Source organism: Ranitomeya imitator, chromosome 4 (assembly GCF_032444005.1).
Source record: "Ranitomeya imitator isolate aRanImi1 chromosome 4, aRanImi1.pri, whole genome shotgun sequence".
NCBI classification, from domain to species: domain Eukaryota; kingdom Metazoa; phylum Chordata; class Amphibia; order Anura; family Dendrobatidae; genus Ranitomeya; species Ranitomeya imitator.
Window position 1 is genome coordinate 453193535 of NC_091285.1, and position 20998 is coordinate 453214532.

Below are 20998 nucleotides of genomic sequence, written 5' to 3' on the forward strand. Positions count from 1 at the left end.
CAGGAAGGTCGCTGGTTGACGGGATCTGAGGTATTAGACAAATATGAGCTACCGGGATTCCATTTGATGCTATATAGTCAACTGAAGCATTATGTACTAGATTTCTTACAAGATGTAAGCAAGGAGGTTGATTCAGATGTGTGGAGAGACTTAGTCACTAAAGACATTAAGGAAATATCGATCTCCTCGATATATGGGTTGTTGAGAGATGTATTACGACCATCAGGGACAGACAAAGTGTTTTGCAAATGGGAAAAATACATGAAAGATGAAGAACTTGAGCATAAAATACTACATGGATGGAAATTGGTAAGGGAACATATCATAAATGAGCAATGGAGGGATAGCCAATTTAGAATAATGCATAAAATAATATGTGGCTTTAATATACCGCCAACTCCACAGAACCCTGATAGGCAGATGAGTTGCCCCAAATGTGGCGCATCAAGAACAGATATGGAGCATGGCATGTGGTCGTGTCCCAAGACACAAGAGTTATGGACAATGGTTCAAGATATGTATCTACAGATGTGTGGGATCTGGGTGGATTCTAGCCCGTTGTGCTGGCTGTTTCATTATACGACAGGCAAAACAAGAGGGGGTCAGTTACATGATCTGTTCCATACTATTGCTTTGGTGACAAAACGTTTAATTTTGCAATATTGGTTGGCTAGTACACTCCCAGGGATAAAAGAGATTAAAGCAGGACTAATGGCTGTCCTATATTTAGAAAAAAGAGAAGCAGAAAGGGATAAAGATAAGATGACGAAAAGATTTTTTAAAAAATGGAGAGTGTTCATAGAATCCTTATTGTCGACAGGGGAAATTCAAGAGATAATGAGGTCCTTTGTTAATTCAGATTGGTATTTGTTAGAAGATTTAAGTGGTAGTTTGGATAAATTAAAATTTGTCACATGATAAATGCATCAGTTGGTGTATGTTCTGGATTTGATTGTCGGATTCCAATCATTGAAGCTGGTTAGATGTGGACATTAGGGGATATGTTAATACTATTTGTGTTACAAAGATTAATGTTTGTTTTATTTCTATGTAATAGTTTAAAGCAACATTTGCAATATGTATTGTACTTATTTGTTTAAAAAAAAAAAAAACAACCAATAAAAATGATGTTTTAAAAAAAATAAAATATAAAAAAAAATTAATACATGAAAACCACAATTGTCCTAAATTAATGTAGTAAACATTAACATATAAGTTGATAAACTCAATATAAATAAAGTTATTGACCTCTTCCACTGTACCCTTCATCCCGTAAGAGTCCCCTGGAGGAAAATGAGCAAGGACACTTGACCCATCAATGCCAACCCAGTGAAACGTATGATGCTGCATGGAAATAAAAAATGAAAATAAAATTAAGGCTTATTCCCTGAAATGTCTACAAACATAGGATTATATCCTGCATGCAATACTACACTTTCTATCATTGCTGTGCTCACTCACTGTAAAGAAGCCTGACTACAAGCACCGGACATTTGCCTACCTTACGTGAATGGGTGGAAAGACACTAAATCGAGCAAATCCAAAGTGCAGGTGCATCACAATCTTATTCCTTTGTATAGTAGCATTCTTATGTGCCCATCCTTCAGAGACAAGGTTTTAATTGCGAGCTATGCCTAGTTTTCATTTCTCCTTTCAAATGAGGTAGGTCATTAATGATGGGGTTGATCCATATTTAGGTACACCTTGATGTGGTTGGATGGCTTGCTTTTTTTTTTTTTTTTAAAAACGCTAATCAAGTACTTTACGTGTTAAACGTTTACAGCAACATTGGAGTTCATGTATTCATTAATTGCGGTATGCTGATGCATAGTGTATGTATAAGGTAGCTCAGAGCATCTCGTATCAAAAAGGTTATGGAGCATGTGGTTCCTAATAAGTCCTCCATGACATGCCAGACACATGTGAACTTGTAAGGGTTGTCTCCATTTGTACTACCCTAGTCCATATGTCCTATTAGAAGACAGGTATCCAGAAGAAAGATGGGCACACTGTAGAATCCAATGAGGGAGGTGCTGGCTGGACATCCAACGTCAAATATACAAGAAAAACAGCCGCACTCAAGTCTTAATTTCAATGCAGAAAGAAATTTTTTTTGCTTTTATTCAAGTGTATATGCACCACCAGATAATTTTTGAGGAAAAGTAATAAATGATAGCGGACAACGAGGTGACGTTTCGACCAGGTACGGTCTTTCTCAAAACCTCACTGTAAAGATAAATGCGATACATAAGTGTGCTGTACAAATATACATGTAAAAAGAAAAATACTAAAGGGTGAAGTCCAATTCCCTATTGAGGCCTTTCGGGGCCAAAGTCTGTAATGTGTAGATCCAGAACGATTCTCGTCTTGAATAGTCCTTTCATGCAACACATTCCCAGAGGACTGCTACCTAGCCCTTTATACACTACAGTTTCTGGCCCTGGGACATAATTGAGTCCGTGGTCTATGTACTGCTAGCTGTATACCCATTAGCATGTATGTGTATATACGCACATATGCATGTAATTTTGTATATATGTATATGTTTATGAAGATTGTTGTAGCTTTATAATTTTGTATGTTTTACAGTTTTGCACAGGGTATTAGTTTTTATCTGTATGTATTGTAGTTTTTTCTTTTTACATGTATATTTGTACAGCACACTTATGTATCGCATTTATCTTTACAGTGAGGTTTTGAGAAAGACCGTACCTGGTCGAAACGTCACCTCGTTGTCCGCTATCATTTATTACTTTTCCTCAAAAATTATCTGGTGGTGCATATACACTTGAATAAAAGCAAAAAAAATTTCTTTCTGCATTGAAATTAAGACTTGAGTGCGGCTGTTTTTCTTCTATTAGAAGACAGGAACATCAACTACAGGATTTCTGCTTAGGACCACCCTCCAATGCTCACAGAGGAGCCCCTACAAAGCTCTTTTATCTTTGTTATGATTTACAATGACAGCCATTTTAATGAGCACCATGGAAAGCAGCCTCTATGGTATAAAGGCAAGAGGAGCTGTAACAATGCTATATACGATCCACCATCTAACAAATAGATGGAGAGACATGGTGCACACATTGGTCTCCAGCTGACTTACAGGGAAAGCATTAACCAGACTCCAACTCAATTTCTGAGTGAGGAAGCGATGGATCCCACATCCATTCATCAACTGCGGCAGCTGAGCAGAGTATCCAAAAGTGTCCGGGAGCCAGAACTAGGAAAAAGATGAGAATATATACAAAATTATACCAGAAAAATAATTATTTTAATAAATTATAAGGCATTAATTTATTTAAATCATCTTGCTTCTCTATTCACCTCCGAGCACAAGTTTCCAAATTCTTCTTGAAAGAAGAGCTGACCCTGCAGGAACTGGCGCACCATTGACTCACCACTAGGAAGGTTGCCATCCTAAAAGAAGAAGTTACACAGAACTGTAACCCAAGGGAGTATCTACTGCTTGACAATTCATTCAATGCAGTCAATTGCTGGCCTCAGTGATCACAAGCCATACATGCAAAAGTCATCCTTCAGGTAAGTGATTGGCTGCAGAAGTCACATCATCCCTGTGGGACCAATGGGGCATTGACTAAGTAAGGAATTGTTATTTTAGAACATTTTGTGCCTGTAATTTATAAATCCAATGGAACCCCTATTAACATGAAGAAGTGTGCAGGATGGAAATACATTGGTGCTGTACAAGCAACATGAATAAATAACATAGGTCTCATTACTTCGTATTCGCATTAGCCCTCTCTAAAGATAACGTATGGCCTTACCATTTCCACCCATGTTCCACCAACCGGTATGAACTGGCCAAGCTTCACAAACTCTTTAATCTGCGAATATAATCCTGGATACCACGTTTTCACCCAATCTAGTTGCTGAGCCTGTGAAAATGAATATTAATAGTGTCAATCAGAACCACGTGATTTTATAATCATCAGTAAAACTAGTGTACAGCTCTATATGTGAGGCTACACTAGAGATACGGATATGTAAATTCCCCCAATCATCACACAGTTTTTACATTACGATATTTGGTATTACACAACAAGAACCTTAGTAGCTGCACAAAATGGGAACACAGATCTGAATTATCACTGCATTTATTTATATCACATCAAAATTATCTTCCGATACATCATAGATATATGAAAGAAACCTATAAATAAAAAAAGTAATTCCAATATAAATGAGCGAGCCTAAAATATAATAGAAGTGTTACTCCATAATAATCAGAAATTTAAAAAAATTAACGTACCATATATAATTTTTTTTTTTTTTTTTTGAGTTACACGACTATACAATAAAAAAAAATTAAAATTAAGATCAAAAAGCAATGAAAACAAGACGAGGGGGAGGAGAAACACAAAATAATGGAGATAAGAAAACCAAGGCATGATGAGAGGCATGTATGTATCCACAAAGTTAATTACAATACAGATGTGAAAGTCGGAGATATAGAAATTTGGTGCAATGTAATGAATCAATAGTAAATAAAGATGCAACAGTCAGAAATAAAAATAGAAAGTGCCGCCACATCCGCCTCCACCTCAGAATCATATTGAGTAATTTTCTTCGTTAAAAATGGCAGGGTCTAATATTTTTTATTTCGTTCTCTTAGGGTACTTTTACACTAGCGTTTTTTTAAATCCGTCACAATGCGTCGTTTTGCAGAAAAAACGCATCCTGCAAAAGTGCTTGCAGGATGCGTTTTTTCCCCATAGACTTCTATTGACGACGCATTTGCGACGGATTGCCACACTTCGCATCCGTCTTGCGACGTATGCGTCGTGCTTTGGCGGACCGTCGGGAGAAAAAAACGCTACATGTAACGTTTTTTCTCCTGACAGACCGCTTTTTCCGACCGCGCATGCGCGGCCGGAACTCCGCCCCCACCTTACAATGGGGCAGCGGATGCGCCGGAAAAATGCATCCGCTGCACCCATTGTGCAATGCAGCAAACGCTAGCGTCGGAATCTCTCCCTGACGCATTGCGACGGGTAGATTCCGACGCTAGTGTGAAAGAAGCCTTAATCCTGTTTTAGGACTTGTTTGAAAATCTGATGTAACTTTAGGTAACAATTATGCAAAGATATGGACAATTTTGAAGGGTTCACATACTTTCAAGCATCACTGTATGTGATCTTCTTACATATATCTATGAGGTAAAATAAGTTGTAACATTTTTCCTGCCAAGAGACAGAAATGTCTACAGGAAACACTTAACGCATGCACATACCCTAAGGGCGCAGTCAGACAGCTGTGTAACTGGGACGACTATCGCCTCTCAGGGCGCGGACTGGCCGGCAGGTCACCTAACCTGAGCGCGACAGCTGCATAGAAATACATGTTGCCATGCTGGGGTCAGGAGAGTCGCCGGCCAGTCCGAGGATTGCGATCGTCGTCTATGTTATACAGCCGTCTGACTGCGTCTTGAGAATGACTTTTGTAGTTTGGATTTAAAGAATCGTGACACTAGGTGTACCTGAGAGCATGTAAAGGTGAAACTGGGGTTTTTTGTCATCAGCTGTACAGCAGTTACCCAACTGCGGGCACATTTTCTTATGGTTTCCTCATAAGGCCACAACCAAGCTAGAAGATGTGAAAACCAATGGCATGTTAACCGTAAAGTGATACATACATAGTGCAGATCAGACCTAAAAAAATCCAAAGCGTAAAATATACTCTGCGATCCCTGTAACAGCACTCTTGGCTTCTTCACTGGAGATAAATGTAATCCATGGAAGAAAATTAAGTAGCTCTTCTAATCTTAGAGTTGTTTTGATCTCAAGTATACCAAGCAATGCTATAGAACAAGTCAGAGACCCAATATATATAAGTAAGGCTATGCTCACATGTCCAGTAGTGATCCGCTAGAATGGATCCAGCAGAAATCAGCTGACAAAAAAAAAGATGTGCAGACAACTTTTAAGTCTGCTTTCAAATAACGGATCTCTGCTGGATCCACTTTTTTAACATTGAAGTCTATGGATAATGAACCCATTAATTAGCCATTCATTTTGCTTTCATTTGTATCTGACCTGATTTTTTGCTTGCTGAAACCATTATTACGGAGTAGAAAGGGTTACATATGTATACATAGGCTGTGCTTTCATGTACTAGAAGGTGGGCCATGTATATGGATACACCTAAATAAAATGGGAATGGTTGGTGATATCAACTTCCTGTTTGTGGCACATTAGTATATTGGGGGAGGGGGGGACTTTTCAAGATGGGTGGTGACCATGGTGGCCATTTTGAAGTCAGCCATTTTGGATCCAACTATTTTTTCCAATGCGAAGAGGGTCATGTGACACATCAAACTTATTGAGAATTTCACAAGATGGTGTGCTTGATTTAAACGTGACTATTCTGTCATGAGTTATTTACAAGTTTATGACCACTTATAAAATGTGTTCAAAGTGCTGCCCATTGTGTTGGATTGTCAATGCAACACTCTTCTCCCACTCTTGACACACTGATAGCAACACCGCAGAAGAAATGCTAGCACAGGCTTCCAGTATCTGTTATTTCAGATGCTGCACATCTCATATCTTCACAGCATAGACAATTGCCTTCAGATGACCCCAAAGATAAAAGTCTAAGGGGGTCAGATCGGGAAACGTTGGTGGCCATTCAACTGTCATGGCTCTGGGAAGAAAGAGCGAAAAACAAACGCAAAAACGAAAAAGGGCTCCGTCTCAAAGGGGTTAATGACAAATCCATATTAGTAGTATTAATACAGAAACTAATAATAATCAGTGATAATAAAAAGAATCAAGTGTAGCAAGCATTAATTCTTAGTCTGTGTCTTATTCTAGTTAATGGTGAGACACTGTTAGCTGACACTATGGCTGTACTGAGATACTACATGCATAATTGGCCCTGTGACATTTTATACCTAGTTTGCTGTTCTGTCTGTTTTAATAGAAACATTAAAAGTTATATTATATTTCTCCAATTGGATTACACAGTGAAAATCCAACTTGTTTACGCTCTCATTTGGATCGCAGCAACCGATGATAAACCTTTAAAAGGTAACCTGTCACATAGAGAAATGCTATTTACTTGCATAAATAGGGAGAATCTACAGATAAATGGTCATAAACTCAAGCTTGCCTGCCTCAGAGTACAGTGTTTACAGGGAGAAAAAGTTATATTCTCCCAGCAGCCGCTCACTTTCAATCACTGCGGCGGTGCAGGGAGCGGTTACACTCACAGCTGACTATACAGTGAGCACAGTGTTATTACTCCCCGGAATATTGATTGACAGCCTGCTCTGCACACACTCACAGCGGAGTGATCACAGCTGCACTCAGTATAGTCAGTGGTGACTGTAACCGCTCCGATGACTGAAAGCTAGCGACTAAAGGTAGTCATGCTTCTTGTAAGGCTGGCATGATTTTACCAATATTTACCTGTAGAATGACCCAGTATCTGCAGATAAATGGCGTTTCTTGACATGACAGGTACCCTTTAAAGGGAACCTGTCACCCCGAAAATCGCGGGTGAGGTAAGCCCACCGGCATCAGGGGCTTATCTGCAGCATTCTGTAATACTGTAGATAAGCCCCCGATGTTACCTGAAAGAGGAGAAAAAGACGTTATATTATACTCACCCAGGGGCGGTCCCGCTGCTGGTCAGGTCGGATGGGCGTCTCCGGTCCGCTGCGGCGCCTCCCATCTTCATTACAAGACGTCCTCTTCTGATCTTCAGCCACAGCTCCAGCGCAGGCGTACTTTGCTCTGCCCTGTTGAGGGCAGACAAAGTACTGCAGTGCGCAGGCGCCGGGCCTCTGACCTTTCCGGCGCCTGCGCACTGCAGTACTATCCTCTGCCCTCAAGAGGACAGAGCAAAGTACGCCTGCGCCGGAGCCGTGGCTGAAGATCACAAGAGGACGTCTTGTAATGAAGATGGAAGGCGCCGCAGCGGACCGGAGACGCCCATCCGACCTGACCAGCAGCGGGACCGCCCCTGGGTGAGTATAATATAACGTCTTTTTCTCCTTTTTCAGGTAACATCGGGGGCTTATCTACAGCATTACAGAATGCTGTAGATAAGCCCCTGATGCCGGTGGGTTTACCTCACCCGCGATTTTCGGGGTGACAGGTTCCCTTTAAGAATAACATAGAAACCTACCTTCAACAGTATACAGGACTTTTAACCAAGCATATCTGGAAGCTTAATAGAATGAATGGAACTTGTCGAATGTCAGTCTTAATAATTAAAAGCACAGCCATTTTTCAGGAGGAAGGCAAAAAGGGCACAGGCCCACGTTTATAATGTCAGAATTACCAGAATCAATGTGGCAGTGCCCCATGGCATGGATAGTGTGCTGGCTGTCACCATTTCTTTGGCTGAAGAATTTAGCAGACAATTTGCGGACAGTGGCAAAGGTGCCAGGGTCGTTGACATCACATAAATTAACCATTTGATTGGCCACATAAAGAGCCTGGAAGCTTCTTTGGTTATCTTCACCAAGCAACTGGAAAACATATCACAAAAAAAGCATTTATGTGTTGCAATGGTAGTAAAGGTTAAATATTTCCTGCCAGACAGCCAGGATCACTCTAAGGGCTCATTCACACGTCCGTGGCAACCGGCCCGCTAATGCTCAGACTGGCCGTGGCTCTCCCAACCAGAGTCTGATGGCTTCATAAAAATATTTGAAACTGTCGCACTCGGGTCAGGAGACCAGCAGTAGCCAGTCGGTGCATTGCCGTCCGATCTCAGACATTTGAATGAGCCTTTAAAATAACTACATGCAATATAAATGGCTCTAGAAAATATTCCAATATAAAGTGAAATAGTTAAATAACATGTTTCATAAAAATACAATGAAGATACAGAGGTTGTATACTTAACGATGTGTCAGGTTTATACTGCAAACTGCGTCTTCCTTTCACCCCATTTCTGTGTATTCACATGCCGGACATTTAGGCTTGGACTTTTCTGTAGGACCTCATGGTTGATTGAGGTATGGGTGACGGCTCAGCTCCTCCGCTATTTAATTAACCGACTGACAACTTGACGTTACATCACCCTCTAGGTCTGTATAGGTTTACATTTTGTTGATATTTACCTATTCATCCAGACTCTATTTAGGGTTTTTTTTCTTGTATAGCGGAGTTATTATGAATTATTATATTTATGTGGGCTCTTGATTTAGCCGCCACGATATCTGAGGTATTATACCTGGTGCCTAACTTAGTCCATTATATGATATCTGTGATACAGCTGTTATGTTTGCTAATGACAGGTGTTATGAAGGCAATCCAGAAACACAGTGTGCTTAGCGATCAGAGCGCACACAGTGATCTGACAAATACCCAAAAATACAAGAACGAGCTCTGAGACGTGGAAACTCTGTAGACTGCACACCTGATCCTATCCTAAACACAACTAAAAGCGGCTGTGGATTGCGCCTAACAACTACCTAGGCAACTCGGCACAGCCTAAGAAACTAGCTAGCCTGAAGATAGAAAAATAGGCCTGACTTGCCCCAGAGAAATTCCCCAAAGGAAAAGGCAGCCCCCCACATATAATGACTGTGAGTAAGATGAAAAGACAAAACGTAGGGATGAAATAGATTCAGCAAAGTGGGGCCCGATATTCTAGGACAGAGCGAGGACAGTAAAGCGAACTTTGCAGTCTACAAAAAACCCTAAAGCAAAACCACGCAAAGGGGGCAAAAAAAACCCACCGTGCCGAACTAACGGCATGGCGGTACACCCTTTGCGTCTCAGAGCTTCCAGCAAAACAAAAGACAAGCTGGACAGAAAAAAAGCAACAAAAAAGCAAAAAGCACTTAGCTATACAGAGCAGCAGGTCACAGGAACAATCAGGAGAAGCTCAGATCCAACACTGAAACATTGACAAGGAGCAAGGATAGCAGCATCAGGCGGAGTTAAGTAATGAAGCAGTTAACGAGCTCACCAGAACACCTGAGGGAGGAAGCTCAGAAGCTGCAGTACCACTTGTGACCACAGGAGTGAATTCAGCCACAGAATTCACAACAGTACCCCCCCCTTGAGGAGGGGTCACCGAACCCTCACCAGAGCCCCCAGGCCGACCAGGATGAGCCGCATGAAAGGCACGAACAAGATCGGAAGCATGAACATCAGAGGCAAAAACCCAGGAATTATCTTCCTGAGCATAACCCTTCCATTTAACCAGATACTGGAGTTTCCGTCTAGAAACACGAGAATCCAAAATCTTCTCCACAATATACTCCAATTCCCCCTCCACCAAAACCGGGGCAGGAGGCTCAACAGATGGAACCATAGGTGCCACGTATCTCCGCAACAACGACCTATGGAATACATTATGTATGGAAAAGGAGTCTGGGAGGGTCAAACGAAAAGACACAGGATTGAGAACCTCAGAAATCCTATACGGACCAATAAAACGAGGTTTAAATTTAGGAGAGGAAACCTTCATAGGAATATGACGAGAAGATAACCAAACCAGATCCCCAACACAAAGTCGGGGACCCACACGGCGTCTGCGATTAGCGAAAAGTTGAGCTTTCTCCTGGGACAAGATCAAATTGTCCACTACCTGAGTCCAGATCTGCTGCAACCTATCCACCACAGAATCCACACCAGGACAGTCCGAAGACTCAACCTGTCCTGAAGAGAAACGAGGATGGAACCCAGAATTGCAAAAAAATGGAGAAACCAAGGTAGCCGAGCTGGCCCGATTATTAAGGGCGAACTCAGCCAACGGCAAAAAGGACACCCAATCATCCTGGTCTGCAGAAACAAAACATCTCAGATATGTTTCCAAGGTCTGATTGGTTCGTTCGGTCTGGCCATTAGTCTGAGGATGGAAAGCCGAGGAAAAGGATAGGTCAATGCCCATCCTACCACAAAAGGCTCGCCAAAACCTTGAAACAAACTGGGAACCTCTGTCAGAAACAATATTCTCAGGAATGCCATGCAACCGAACCACATGCTGAAAGAACAAAGGTACCAAATCAGAGGAGGAAGGCAATTTAGCCAAGGGCACCAGATGGACCATTTTAGAAAAGCGATCACAGACCACCCAAATGACTGACATCTTTTGAGAAACGGGAAGGTCAGAAATGAAATCCATCGAAATATGTGTCCAAGGCCTCTTTGGGACCGGCAAGGGCAAAAGCAACCCACTGGCACGAGAACAGCAGGGCTTAGCCCTAGCACAAATCCCACAGGACTGCACAAAAGTACGTACATCCCGTGACAGAGATGGCCACCAGAAGGATCTAGCCACTAACTCTCTGGTACCAAAGATTCCAGGATGACCAGCCAACACCGAACAATGAAGTTCAGAGATAAGTTTATTAGTCCACCTATCAGGGACGAACAGTTTCTCTGCTGGACAACGATCAGGTTTATTCGCCTGAAATTTTTGCAGCACCCGCCGCAAATCAGGGGAGATGGCAGACACAATGACTCCTTCCTTGAGGATACCCGCTGGCTCAGATAAACCCGGAGAGTCGGGCACAAAACTCCTAGACAGAGCATCCGCCTTCACATTTTTAGAGCCCGGAAGGTACGAAATCACAAAGTCGAAGCGGGCAAAAAATAACGACCAACGGGCCTGTCTAGGATTCAAGCGCTTGGCAGACTCGAGATAAGTCAAGTTCTTATGATCAGTCAATACCACCACGCGATGCTTAGCTCCTTCAAGCCAATGACGCCACTCCTCGAATGCCCACTTCATGGCCAGCAACTCTCGATTGCCCACATCATAATTACGCTCAGCGGGCGAAAACTTCCTGGAAAAGAAAGCACATGGTTTCATCACTGAGCAATCAGAACCTCTCTGTGACAAAACCGCCCCTGCTCCAATCTCAGAAGCATCAACCTCGACCTGGAACGGAAGAGAAACATCTGGCTGACACAACACAGGGGCAGAACAAAAACGACGCTTCAACTCCTGAAAAGCTTCCACAGCAGCAGAAGACCAATTAACCAAATCAGCACCCTTCTTGGTCAAATCGGTCAATGGTTTGGCAATGCTAGAAAAATTACAGATGAAGCGACGATAAAAATTAGCAAAGCCCAGGAACTTTTGCAGACTTTTCAGAGATGTCGGCTGAATCCAATCGTGGATGGCTTGGACCTTAACTGGATCCATCTCGATAGTAGAAGGGGTAAAGATGAACCCCAAAAATGAAACTTTCTGCACACCGAAGAGACACTTTGATCCCTTCACAAACAAAGAGTTAGCACGCAGGACCTGAAAAACCATTCTGACCTGCTTCACATGAGACTCCCAATCATCTGAGAAGATCAAAATGTCATCCAAGTAAACAATCAGGAATTTATCCAGATACTCACGGAAGATGTCATGCATAAAAGACTGAAACACAGATGGAGCATTGGCAAGTCCGAACGGCATCACTAGATACTCAAAATGACCCTCGGGCGTATTGAATGCAGTTTTCCATTCATCTCCTTGCCTGATTCTCACCAGATTATACGCACCACGAAGATCTATCTTAGTGAACCAACTAGCCCCCTTAATCCGAGCAAACAAGTCAGATAACAATGGCAAGGGATACTGAAATTTAACAGTGATCTTATTAAGAAGGCGGTAATCAATACACGGTCTCAGCGAACCATCCTTCTTGGCTACAAAGAAGAACCCTGCTCCCAGTGGTGATGACGATGGGCGAATATGTCCCTTCTCCAGGGATTCCTTCACATAACTGCGCATAGCGGCGTGTTCGGGCACGGATAAATTAAATAATCGACCTTTAGGGAATTTACTACCAGGAATCAAATTGATAGTGTGGCACCCCTAGGGGTATTTGCCACAAAAATAGTTACTGACAGTAAGTACAAATACTAAAATAGCAAGACTGCACTACCACCTCCGGCCAGAAGGGGGAGCTCCAGAGACTCCCCTTGATCCATTCTGGTCTGAGAGAAGAAATGGCAGTTGGGCCAAGGAGCTGATAGTGAGAGGTCATACAGTTGAATCTCTAACAGCCCTGTGACTGTTACCAGGCCTAAATCACCGGCCTGAGGAGAAGAGGGATAGAGAAAAAGGACATTGTGAGAACCGGGTAGCATTAATCACTACCCAGAACAGGCGCAAAGACGGATACCGGATCCGTGGCTGTATTCATTATATATAATACAGCAACCGGAAAAACGTTAGGTGATATCAGCTTCACTAGGGTCGGATGCAGCAACAGACACAGAGTTCAGCGGTACTCCCAGAGGGGGTAAACCGATAAAAGGACTCGGGTTGCCCGTCGAACCAGGACTCGGAGGGGACAGATTGGGCCGGCAGCCAGTTCACATACAGCAGCAGGGCCACACAGAAATTGCGCACAATAAGAGGCGAAGACCCCGGCAGGGTCAAAGTAACTCAGAGTTCCCATACAGACTCCGGTGACAGGACTGGTTGTAAATCCTTTTTTGTTAAAGTAAACTGGTTAAACGTTTCAGTGCCTCAGTCTTTCATTTGGACAATAGCCATCTATCCAGGATCGAGATCGTCACCGCTGGGAGAACCTGCTGCTGATCAAGTAAGTGCCTGTCCCCTCATGATACCCCTTACACTGTGCATTGCCTGAGGCCACAGCACCGGGTCAAGCCACCCGTGACATCCCCCTCAAGAGACAGACTCCATTGGTCCGGTGCTGGGTATCCCGGTCTCCTGGGCGTTACAATTGGCGTCACGAACAGGATCTAGCCAGCCCGTATACCGGGTATTGTGTGCCGTGATTGGAGCCCAAAACTGTGAAAACTGGGATGAAAAATCTTGAAAATTGACTTTATTAAAGAAAAATCCATTCCCCATTGAAAACTATTGAAAGTGACTTTTCCCCATTGGTTATAATGGAGTAAAGATGGCCGCCATCCCCTGAGGTAATCACTTCATAACCGTTAGGCACGAGACTGTTAATTGAGCTACGCCATCACCTGAGCCCCAGTCTAACTGAAAAACTTCAGAATCCGCCATTACAGAGCGCGGTTAGTGGGAGCAGCAGGGGGCGTGTGATTGTGGGCGGCACCAAGCTGAGCGCTCTGACATCAGAGCAAGGGGAAAATCGATCCTGCTGCACAGCGGAACGAATCTACACTATCCCGACGGAAGCGGAGGACCGGAAGGGTCCGGATTAACTAAGGGGGCACAGTATGTCGCAGCACGGAGACGCCGCAGCACTCGGCAACGCTAATGCAGCTGAAAGACAGAGTGTCAATAGAGAGTCCGGCAGCGCAGCGGTGCAAGGAGTGGCGCCCATCATGCCGGTGCTGATGCCATATACCCCGGGTGGCCCATGGCTTCCAATGTATGAAGGTGAGCCTAATACCCTTGACGATTTCAGAGAAAAGATGCTGGCCCATTTTGACATGTTCCCTGTGGGTGAAGTTCAGCGTGTTAGTCTCCTGATGATGCAGTTAAATGGCCATGCTAAGCGAGAAGTCACAGCATGGGCAGCTGATCTAAAAGGCACTGTTGAACGCATATTTGCTGGATTAAAAGCTACATTTGAAACCACGGCCAGCAGCAAAGCTAAAATACGATTCTTTAGTTGCAAACAAAAAGCTAATGAGGGCGTGAGAGACTTTGCCTTAAACCTGCAGGAAGCCCTTAAATCACTTACACTGGCTGAACCCATTTTTAACACCGGAGCGGATAAACTGCTAAGAGATCAATTTATTGAGGGACTCTACACCCCTTCTCACCGGGGGCATGTGAGCATGCTTGTTTTTAAGAACCCTGAATTGACATTTGCCCAATTAAAGGAGAGCGCTATACGTCTCCAGCTGGCAGAGGCACCTCGGGATCAGGATCCTGCGCAACCCATGGCAGAGGCACCTCAACAACAGGGAGTGCCAGTGACATCAGCTATGTCTGGGGCCATTGCTAAGCCCCTGGGGCCCAGTACTAATGAGGCTCTTCAACAAAAGCTTGACTCTTTAGCTGATGTTGTTGCTTCAATGGCTAAAACCATGCAGGAGATGAGAGGACACAAGATGGAGTTGGCAAACTGTAGAGAGGATGTTCCATGGATGAGACCCCGGAGATACCCGACATGGAGAGGACGACCCCGCGACCGCTACCAACCGGATGGACAGCCCATTTGCCGCCGTTGCCAGCAGCCGGGCCACTTTGCACGAGATTGTGATTTAAACGGGAATCCCCTGGGAATGCGGGCCGCTTCGCAGGAATGAACTTTCAAGGCCCAACACCCTGGCACGACAGGTACATCGGAGGACGACCCATTATCCCTATCGTGCTGGACGGAATTCCCCTCAATGCTTTGCTGGACACAGGTTCCCAGATTTCATCTATACCGTATATCCTTTATAAGAGGTACTGGGCTGATGCAGATATTGATAAAGGGCCCTCTGATGTTGAACTAGATATATGGGCCAGTAATGGTAAGTTGGTACCAAAACTAGGATTCAGGGAGATGACCATAAAGATTGGTAAAGTAGAACTGAAGAAACAGGGTATAATTGTTGTTGATGTTGACCGGCGGAACTGTGAACCAACTGTATTGATAGGAATGAATGTGTTAGAGAACTGCTTTTCCGAAGTCATTTCTGTCTTACAGCAAATTGCTGAAACTGCCCAATCCTGCCAGCAGAGAGTTCTCCGGAGGGAAATAAAAGTATTGATGTTAAGGCAACAGGTAGAAGTTGCAGGTGGAGAAATCGGCAGTGTGAGGGTAAGTGATCCAACGTCTATTGTAATCCCACCAAAAACAGAAATGCTGGTATGGTGTAGAGCAGCCATTGGTACTAAGGGACGAGATTATCAAGCCTTAATAGAACCAGTGTACACCGACAGCAGGCCCACTATACTCACAGCACGAGGGATAGTCGAGGTACACCGGGGACGAGTGCCGGTACGACTTTTGAACTGTGGAGAGGAAGAGGTCACTTTGCCAAGGTATGCTACAATGGCAAAGCTATATACTGTTGACAACAATGCCATCACAACCATTGAGCCCTTAGAACCAACCTGTCAGGTGGAAGGCAATGGCTCAGATGGAGAAATGGAGGATTGGTGCCAACAGCTACACGTGGGCATAAATTCAACACCTACCCATCAAAAACAAGGGGTGTATAGGCTAGTGACGGAATATGAACAAGTCTTCAGTAAACACCCATTGGACTTCGGACGGATAGAAGGGGTAGAACACACAATCCCCACAGGTGACCATCCCCCAATAAAAGAAAGATATAGACCCATACCGCCCGCTCACTATCAATGTGCAAAAGATATGCTGAGGGAGATGAAACAGGCCGGGGTAATAAGAGACAGCTGTAGCCCCTGGGCGGCCCCTCTAGTGATTGTCAAAAAAAAGGACGGAACCATGAGAATGTGCGTAGACTACCGGAAGATTAATAACATCACCCATAAAGATGCCTACCCCTTGCCTAGGATAGAAGAGTCCTTAACTGCTTTGAAATCTGCTAATTATTTTTCCACCTTAGACTTAACAAGCGGGTATTGGCAAGTCCCTGTGGCTGAGAGAGATAAGGAAAAGACGGCATTCACCACACCAATGAGTCTATGTGAATTTAATCGCATGCCGTTCGGACTCTGCAACGCATCCGGTACCTTCCAGCGGCTGATGGAATGCTGCCTCGGACACAAGAACTTCGAGACCGTCCTCCTGTACCTAGATGATGTGATCGTCTACTCAAAGATTTACGAACAACACTTAATAGACCTGGCAGAAGTGTTCGAAGCCTTATCCAGGTATGGCATGAAAGTCAAGCCATCCAAATGTCACCTTCTCAAGCCAAAGGTACAGTACCTGGGACACATCGTGAGTTCGGAGGGAGTAGCACCAGATCCCGAGAAAATAAGCGCCATAAGGGATTGGCCAAGACCTACCAGCGCAAAAGAAGTGAGACAATTCCTGGGATTGGTGGGTTACTATCGCAGATTTATAAAAGGATTTACCAAGTTGGCAGCACCCTTGCAAGACACCTTGGTAGGGCAGACGAAGAAACCTTCAAACCGAAACCCTCCTTTTCAGTGGAACGACGAAAGGGAAGACTCCTTTGAACAACTAAAGAAGGCACTAACCGGAGAAGAGGTTCTGGCATACCCAGATTACCATAAACCTTTCATCCTCTACACCGATGCCAGTAATGTGGGACTAGGAGCGGTGCTGTCACAAAAGCAAGAAGGTCGGGAGAAAGTCATCGCCTTTGCAAGTAGAAAGCTCCGGCCTACTGAAAGAAATTCAGAAAATTACAGCTCCTTCAAATTGGAACTACTGGCAGTAGTTTGGGCTGTGACGGAGCGTTTCAAACACTATCTGGCCGCTGCAGAATTTATTGTCTATACTGACAACAATCCGTTGACCCACCTGGACACAGCCAAATTAGGTGCGTTAGAACAGCGATGGATAGCCCGGTTATCTAATTACAACTTCATAATCAAGTATCGAGCAGGTCGCAAGAATGGAAATGCCGATGCCCTATCCCGGATGCCACACTTGAGAGATGTAGAAGAGGAAACGGGGGAGCTTGAAGAAATTGAACTACCAGCCTTCCATCGTCCCAAGGCAAAACATCATCAGTCAAGTACCTATCAGAAACAACAAGAGGTGAATTTTAATCCGTTAGCACACCATAGATGGGCTGACACCCAAGACAGCAATCCGGCTGTGAAGTTGGTGAAGGAACTGTTGACTGAGCAAAGTGCATATCCCTATGAGGATGCCCCAGAAGAGACGCATCAACTCTGGAAAGAGAGAGGCAAAATGTTCCTGTATCAAGGGAAGCTCTGTAGAAGATACACCAATCCGAAAACACATGAATTGGTTTGGCAGATTATTGTGCCTAAACAAGATGTGAAGATGGTCCTCGAAGCTTACCATAATGGTGCTGGTCACTTCGGTTGGAAAAAGTTAGAAGTACTTCTAAGAGAAAGATTTTATTGGGTCGGGATGAGAAAATCAATCGAACAGTGGTGCAGAAATTGTGGCCCGTGCAACCTCAGAAGAAACGATCAAAAGAACCAAAGAGCACCACTGCAGCCCATAATCACCAAACAACCACTTGAACTTGTAGCCATGGACCACGTGAAGTTGACACCAAGCCGGTCCGGCTATGTCTATGCCTTGACCATCGTGGACCATTATTCACGTTTCTTGGTAGTAGTACCCGTAAAAGATCTGACAGCAAAAACAGCAGCCAAAGCTTTCCAAACGTACTTTTGTAGACCCCATGGATATCCGGAACACGTTCTCACCGACCACGGTACAGCCTTTGAATCAGAGATCTTCAGAGAATTCTGTAATATGTATGGTTGCAAAAAGATCCTTACGACGGCCTATCATCCACAAACAAACGGCTTATGCGAGAAGATGAACCATATTGTAATAGACCTACTAAAGACTTTACCTGAGACAGAAAGGAATCAATGGCCAGAGAAATTGCCTGACTTGGTGGATCTGTATAATCATGTCCCGGTGAGCTCCACCAACTGCACCCCAGCTTACCTTATGCGTGCAAGACCCGGCCAATTACCAATCGATCTAGAAATGGGAATTCTGAAACCAGACGCAGAAGTCCAAGACTCCAATTGGGATATCATACGGCAAAAGCAGTATCGCCAAGTGCAAGAGAGTGTGGAAAGAAGCCTTCAGCAAACTAGAGAAAGACAAGAGCGAACTTTCAACCAGAATGCTCTAGCGACCCCATTAAGACCGGGTGACCAAGTGCTCAAGAGAAATCGTCGAACCAATAAACTGGACAATCAGTGGGAAGCCGTACCCTACACAGTTTTACCAACAAGAGTGGATAATCCTAAAATGTGTCTCATTAGCAAAAACGGAGGCTTAACATCTGTACTAGTGTCAAGAGACAATCTTAAATTATGTCCGGAAGCATTGAAAGAGCCAGACGTTGTCCAGCCAGAACCAGAAGTTATTCAACCCATACAGGTTCAACCAGTAAAGGAAAAAGAAGAGGAAGTGTATCACACCTGTATAGGAGACTTTCCCAAAACCCTACTAACATACCATGGTGCAGTAGTGGTTCCCATGGTGGCCTTTTAGCCAACACCGAACCCAATACCAGAAGTCCCAAGACAGGAAGAGGCTGACCCCGTACTACAGGAGGTTCCAGGCCAGGAAGAACAGATTCCTGGTCAGAGTAATCCCATTCACGGTGGACTTGCCAACTCCATAGTCGTGGAATTATCTTTAGCAGAGCGGGCAGATACTACATCCGCAGTAGACAGTAGTACACCACATGAAGAGACACCGCTATTACGTAGATCACAGCGTAGCACCCAGGGTCAATTACCGGCCAGGTATGCAGATTACCAACTATAAAGCTCATAATGTGAATTGTATATATGTTATGCCGTATATAGTTAAACAGAAAATGTAGTATAGTCATTGCTATCAGTCTGCAACGTTTAAGCCCAGTGCCTACAGAGACTTGTCTGTATGAACTTATTGCATATTCTTGAACTTTTTATCAGCCCGGAGGCACTAAATCAAAGCTCCGGAAAGACTGCTTTTTGAACTTTGCTTTTTGCTCTTTTTGAACTTTCTTTAGACTTTATATTGATAACTCCGTTGGAAAAATGGAACTAAATTCCTGGACACTAAGTACAGTGCCGTTCCTAATACCTTCAAGGATAGAACTGTATTAATGGACGCTATTTGAAGTGACTTTTTACAGAACTCTATTTTTGTTTCCTTGAGTGGTTTTTGTAACTTTTCATTTTTAAGACTCTGTACATATTAATTGTTATTTCAAAATGTTATTGTCCCACAGTCCCGGAGTACTGTTCTTAACTAAGGGGGAATGTGGCACCCCTAGGGGTATTTGCCACAAAAATAGTTACTGACAGTAAGTACAAATACTAAAATAGCAAGACTGCACTACCACCTCCGGCCAGAAGGGGGAGCTCCAGAGACTCCCCTTGATTCATTCTGGTCTGAGAGAAGAAATGGCAGTTGGGCCAAGGAGCTGATAGTGAGAGGTCATACAGTTGAATCTCTAACAGCCCTGTGACTGTTACCAGGCCTAAATCACCGGCCTGAGGAGAAGAGGGATAGAGAAAAAGGACATTGTGAGAACCGGGTAGCATTAATCACTACCCAGAACAGGCGCAAAGACGGATACCGGATCCGTGGCTGTATTCATTATATATAATACAGCAACCGGAAAAACGTGAGGTGATATCAGCTTCACTGGGGTCGGATGCAGCAACAGACACAGAGTTCAGCGGTACTCCCAGAGGGGGTAAACCGATAAAAGGACTCGGGTTGCCCGTCGAACCAGGACTCGGAGGGGACAGATTGGGCCGGCAGCCAGTTCACATACAGCAGCAGGGCCACACAGAAATTGCGCACAATAAGAGGCGAAGACCCCGGCAGGGTCAAAGTAACTCAGAGTTCCCATACAGACTCCGGTGACAGGACTGGTTGTAAATCCTTTTATGTTAAAGTAAACTGGTTAAACGTTTCAGTGCCTCAGTCTTTCATTTGGACAATAGCCATCTATCCAGGATCGAGATCGTCACCGCTGGGAGAACCTGCTGCTGATCAAGTAAGGGCCTGTCCCCTCATGATACCCCTTACACTGTGCATTGCCTGAGGCCACAGCACCGGGTCAAGCCACCCGTGACATCCCCCTCAAGAGACAGACTCCATTGGTCCAGTGCTGGGTATCCCGGTCTCCTGGGCGTTACAATAGCACAATCACAATCCCTATGCGGAGGTAGAGCATCGGACTTGGGCTCTTCAAATACATCCTGATAATCAGACAAGAACTCTGGGACCTCAGAAGGGGTGGATGACGAAATCGACACTACTCAATGCAGGGTCTCCTGGCGCAAGAGAAAATGCCCAGTCTTGAGGGTCACCGCGCAAAAAAGAAATAATAATCAAAACCTGTTGAATAGGATTACCAGAAGAATGAGGTTTCAAGGCCAGAAATAGCTTACAATTATTTTTGAAACTTAGAAACTTAGTTCTATCTCCAAAAAACAAATC

The 20998-nt window shown here is 44.1% G+C and overlaps 1 protein-coding gene across 2 annotated transcripts in view; it reads right to left on the minus strand.

The window, feature by feature from the left end:
- The window catches only part of MAN2C1 (mannosidase alpha class 2C member 1), a 122795-nt gene that overhangs the window by 85213 nt on the left and 16584 nt on the right, over nucleotides 1-20998 (minus strand). For both annotated transcript variants that reach the window (XM_069765775.1, XM_069765776.1), the window contains exons 6-11: nucleotides 8308-8497; nucleotides 5498-5604; nucleotides 3786-3896; nucleotides 3325-3417; nucleotides 3104-3220; nucleotides 1249-1344 (exon numbers count right to left, since the gene is read on the minus strand). In XM_069765775.1, the coding sequence (XP_069621876.1) occupies nucleotides 1249-1344; nucleotides 3104-3220; nucleotides 3325-3417; nucleotides 3786-3896; nucleotides 5498-5604; nucleotides 8308-8497 (714 nt within the window). The remainder of the gene's footprint in view (nucleotides 1-1248; nucleotides 1345-3103; nucleotides 3221-3324; nucleotides 3418-3785; nucleotides 3897-5497; nucleotides 5605-8307; nucleotides 8498-20998) is intronic.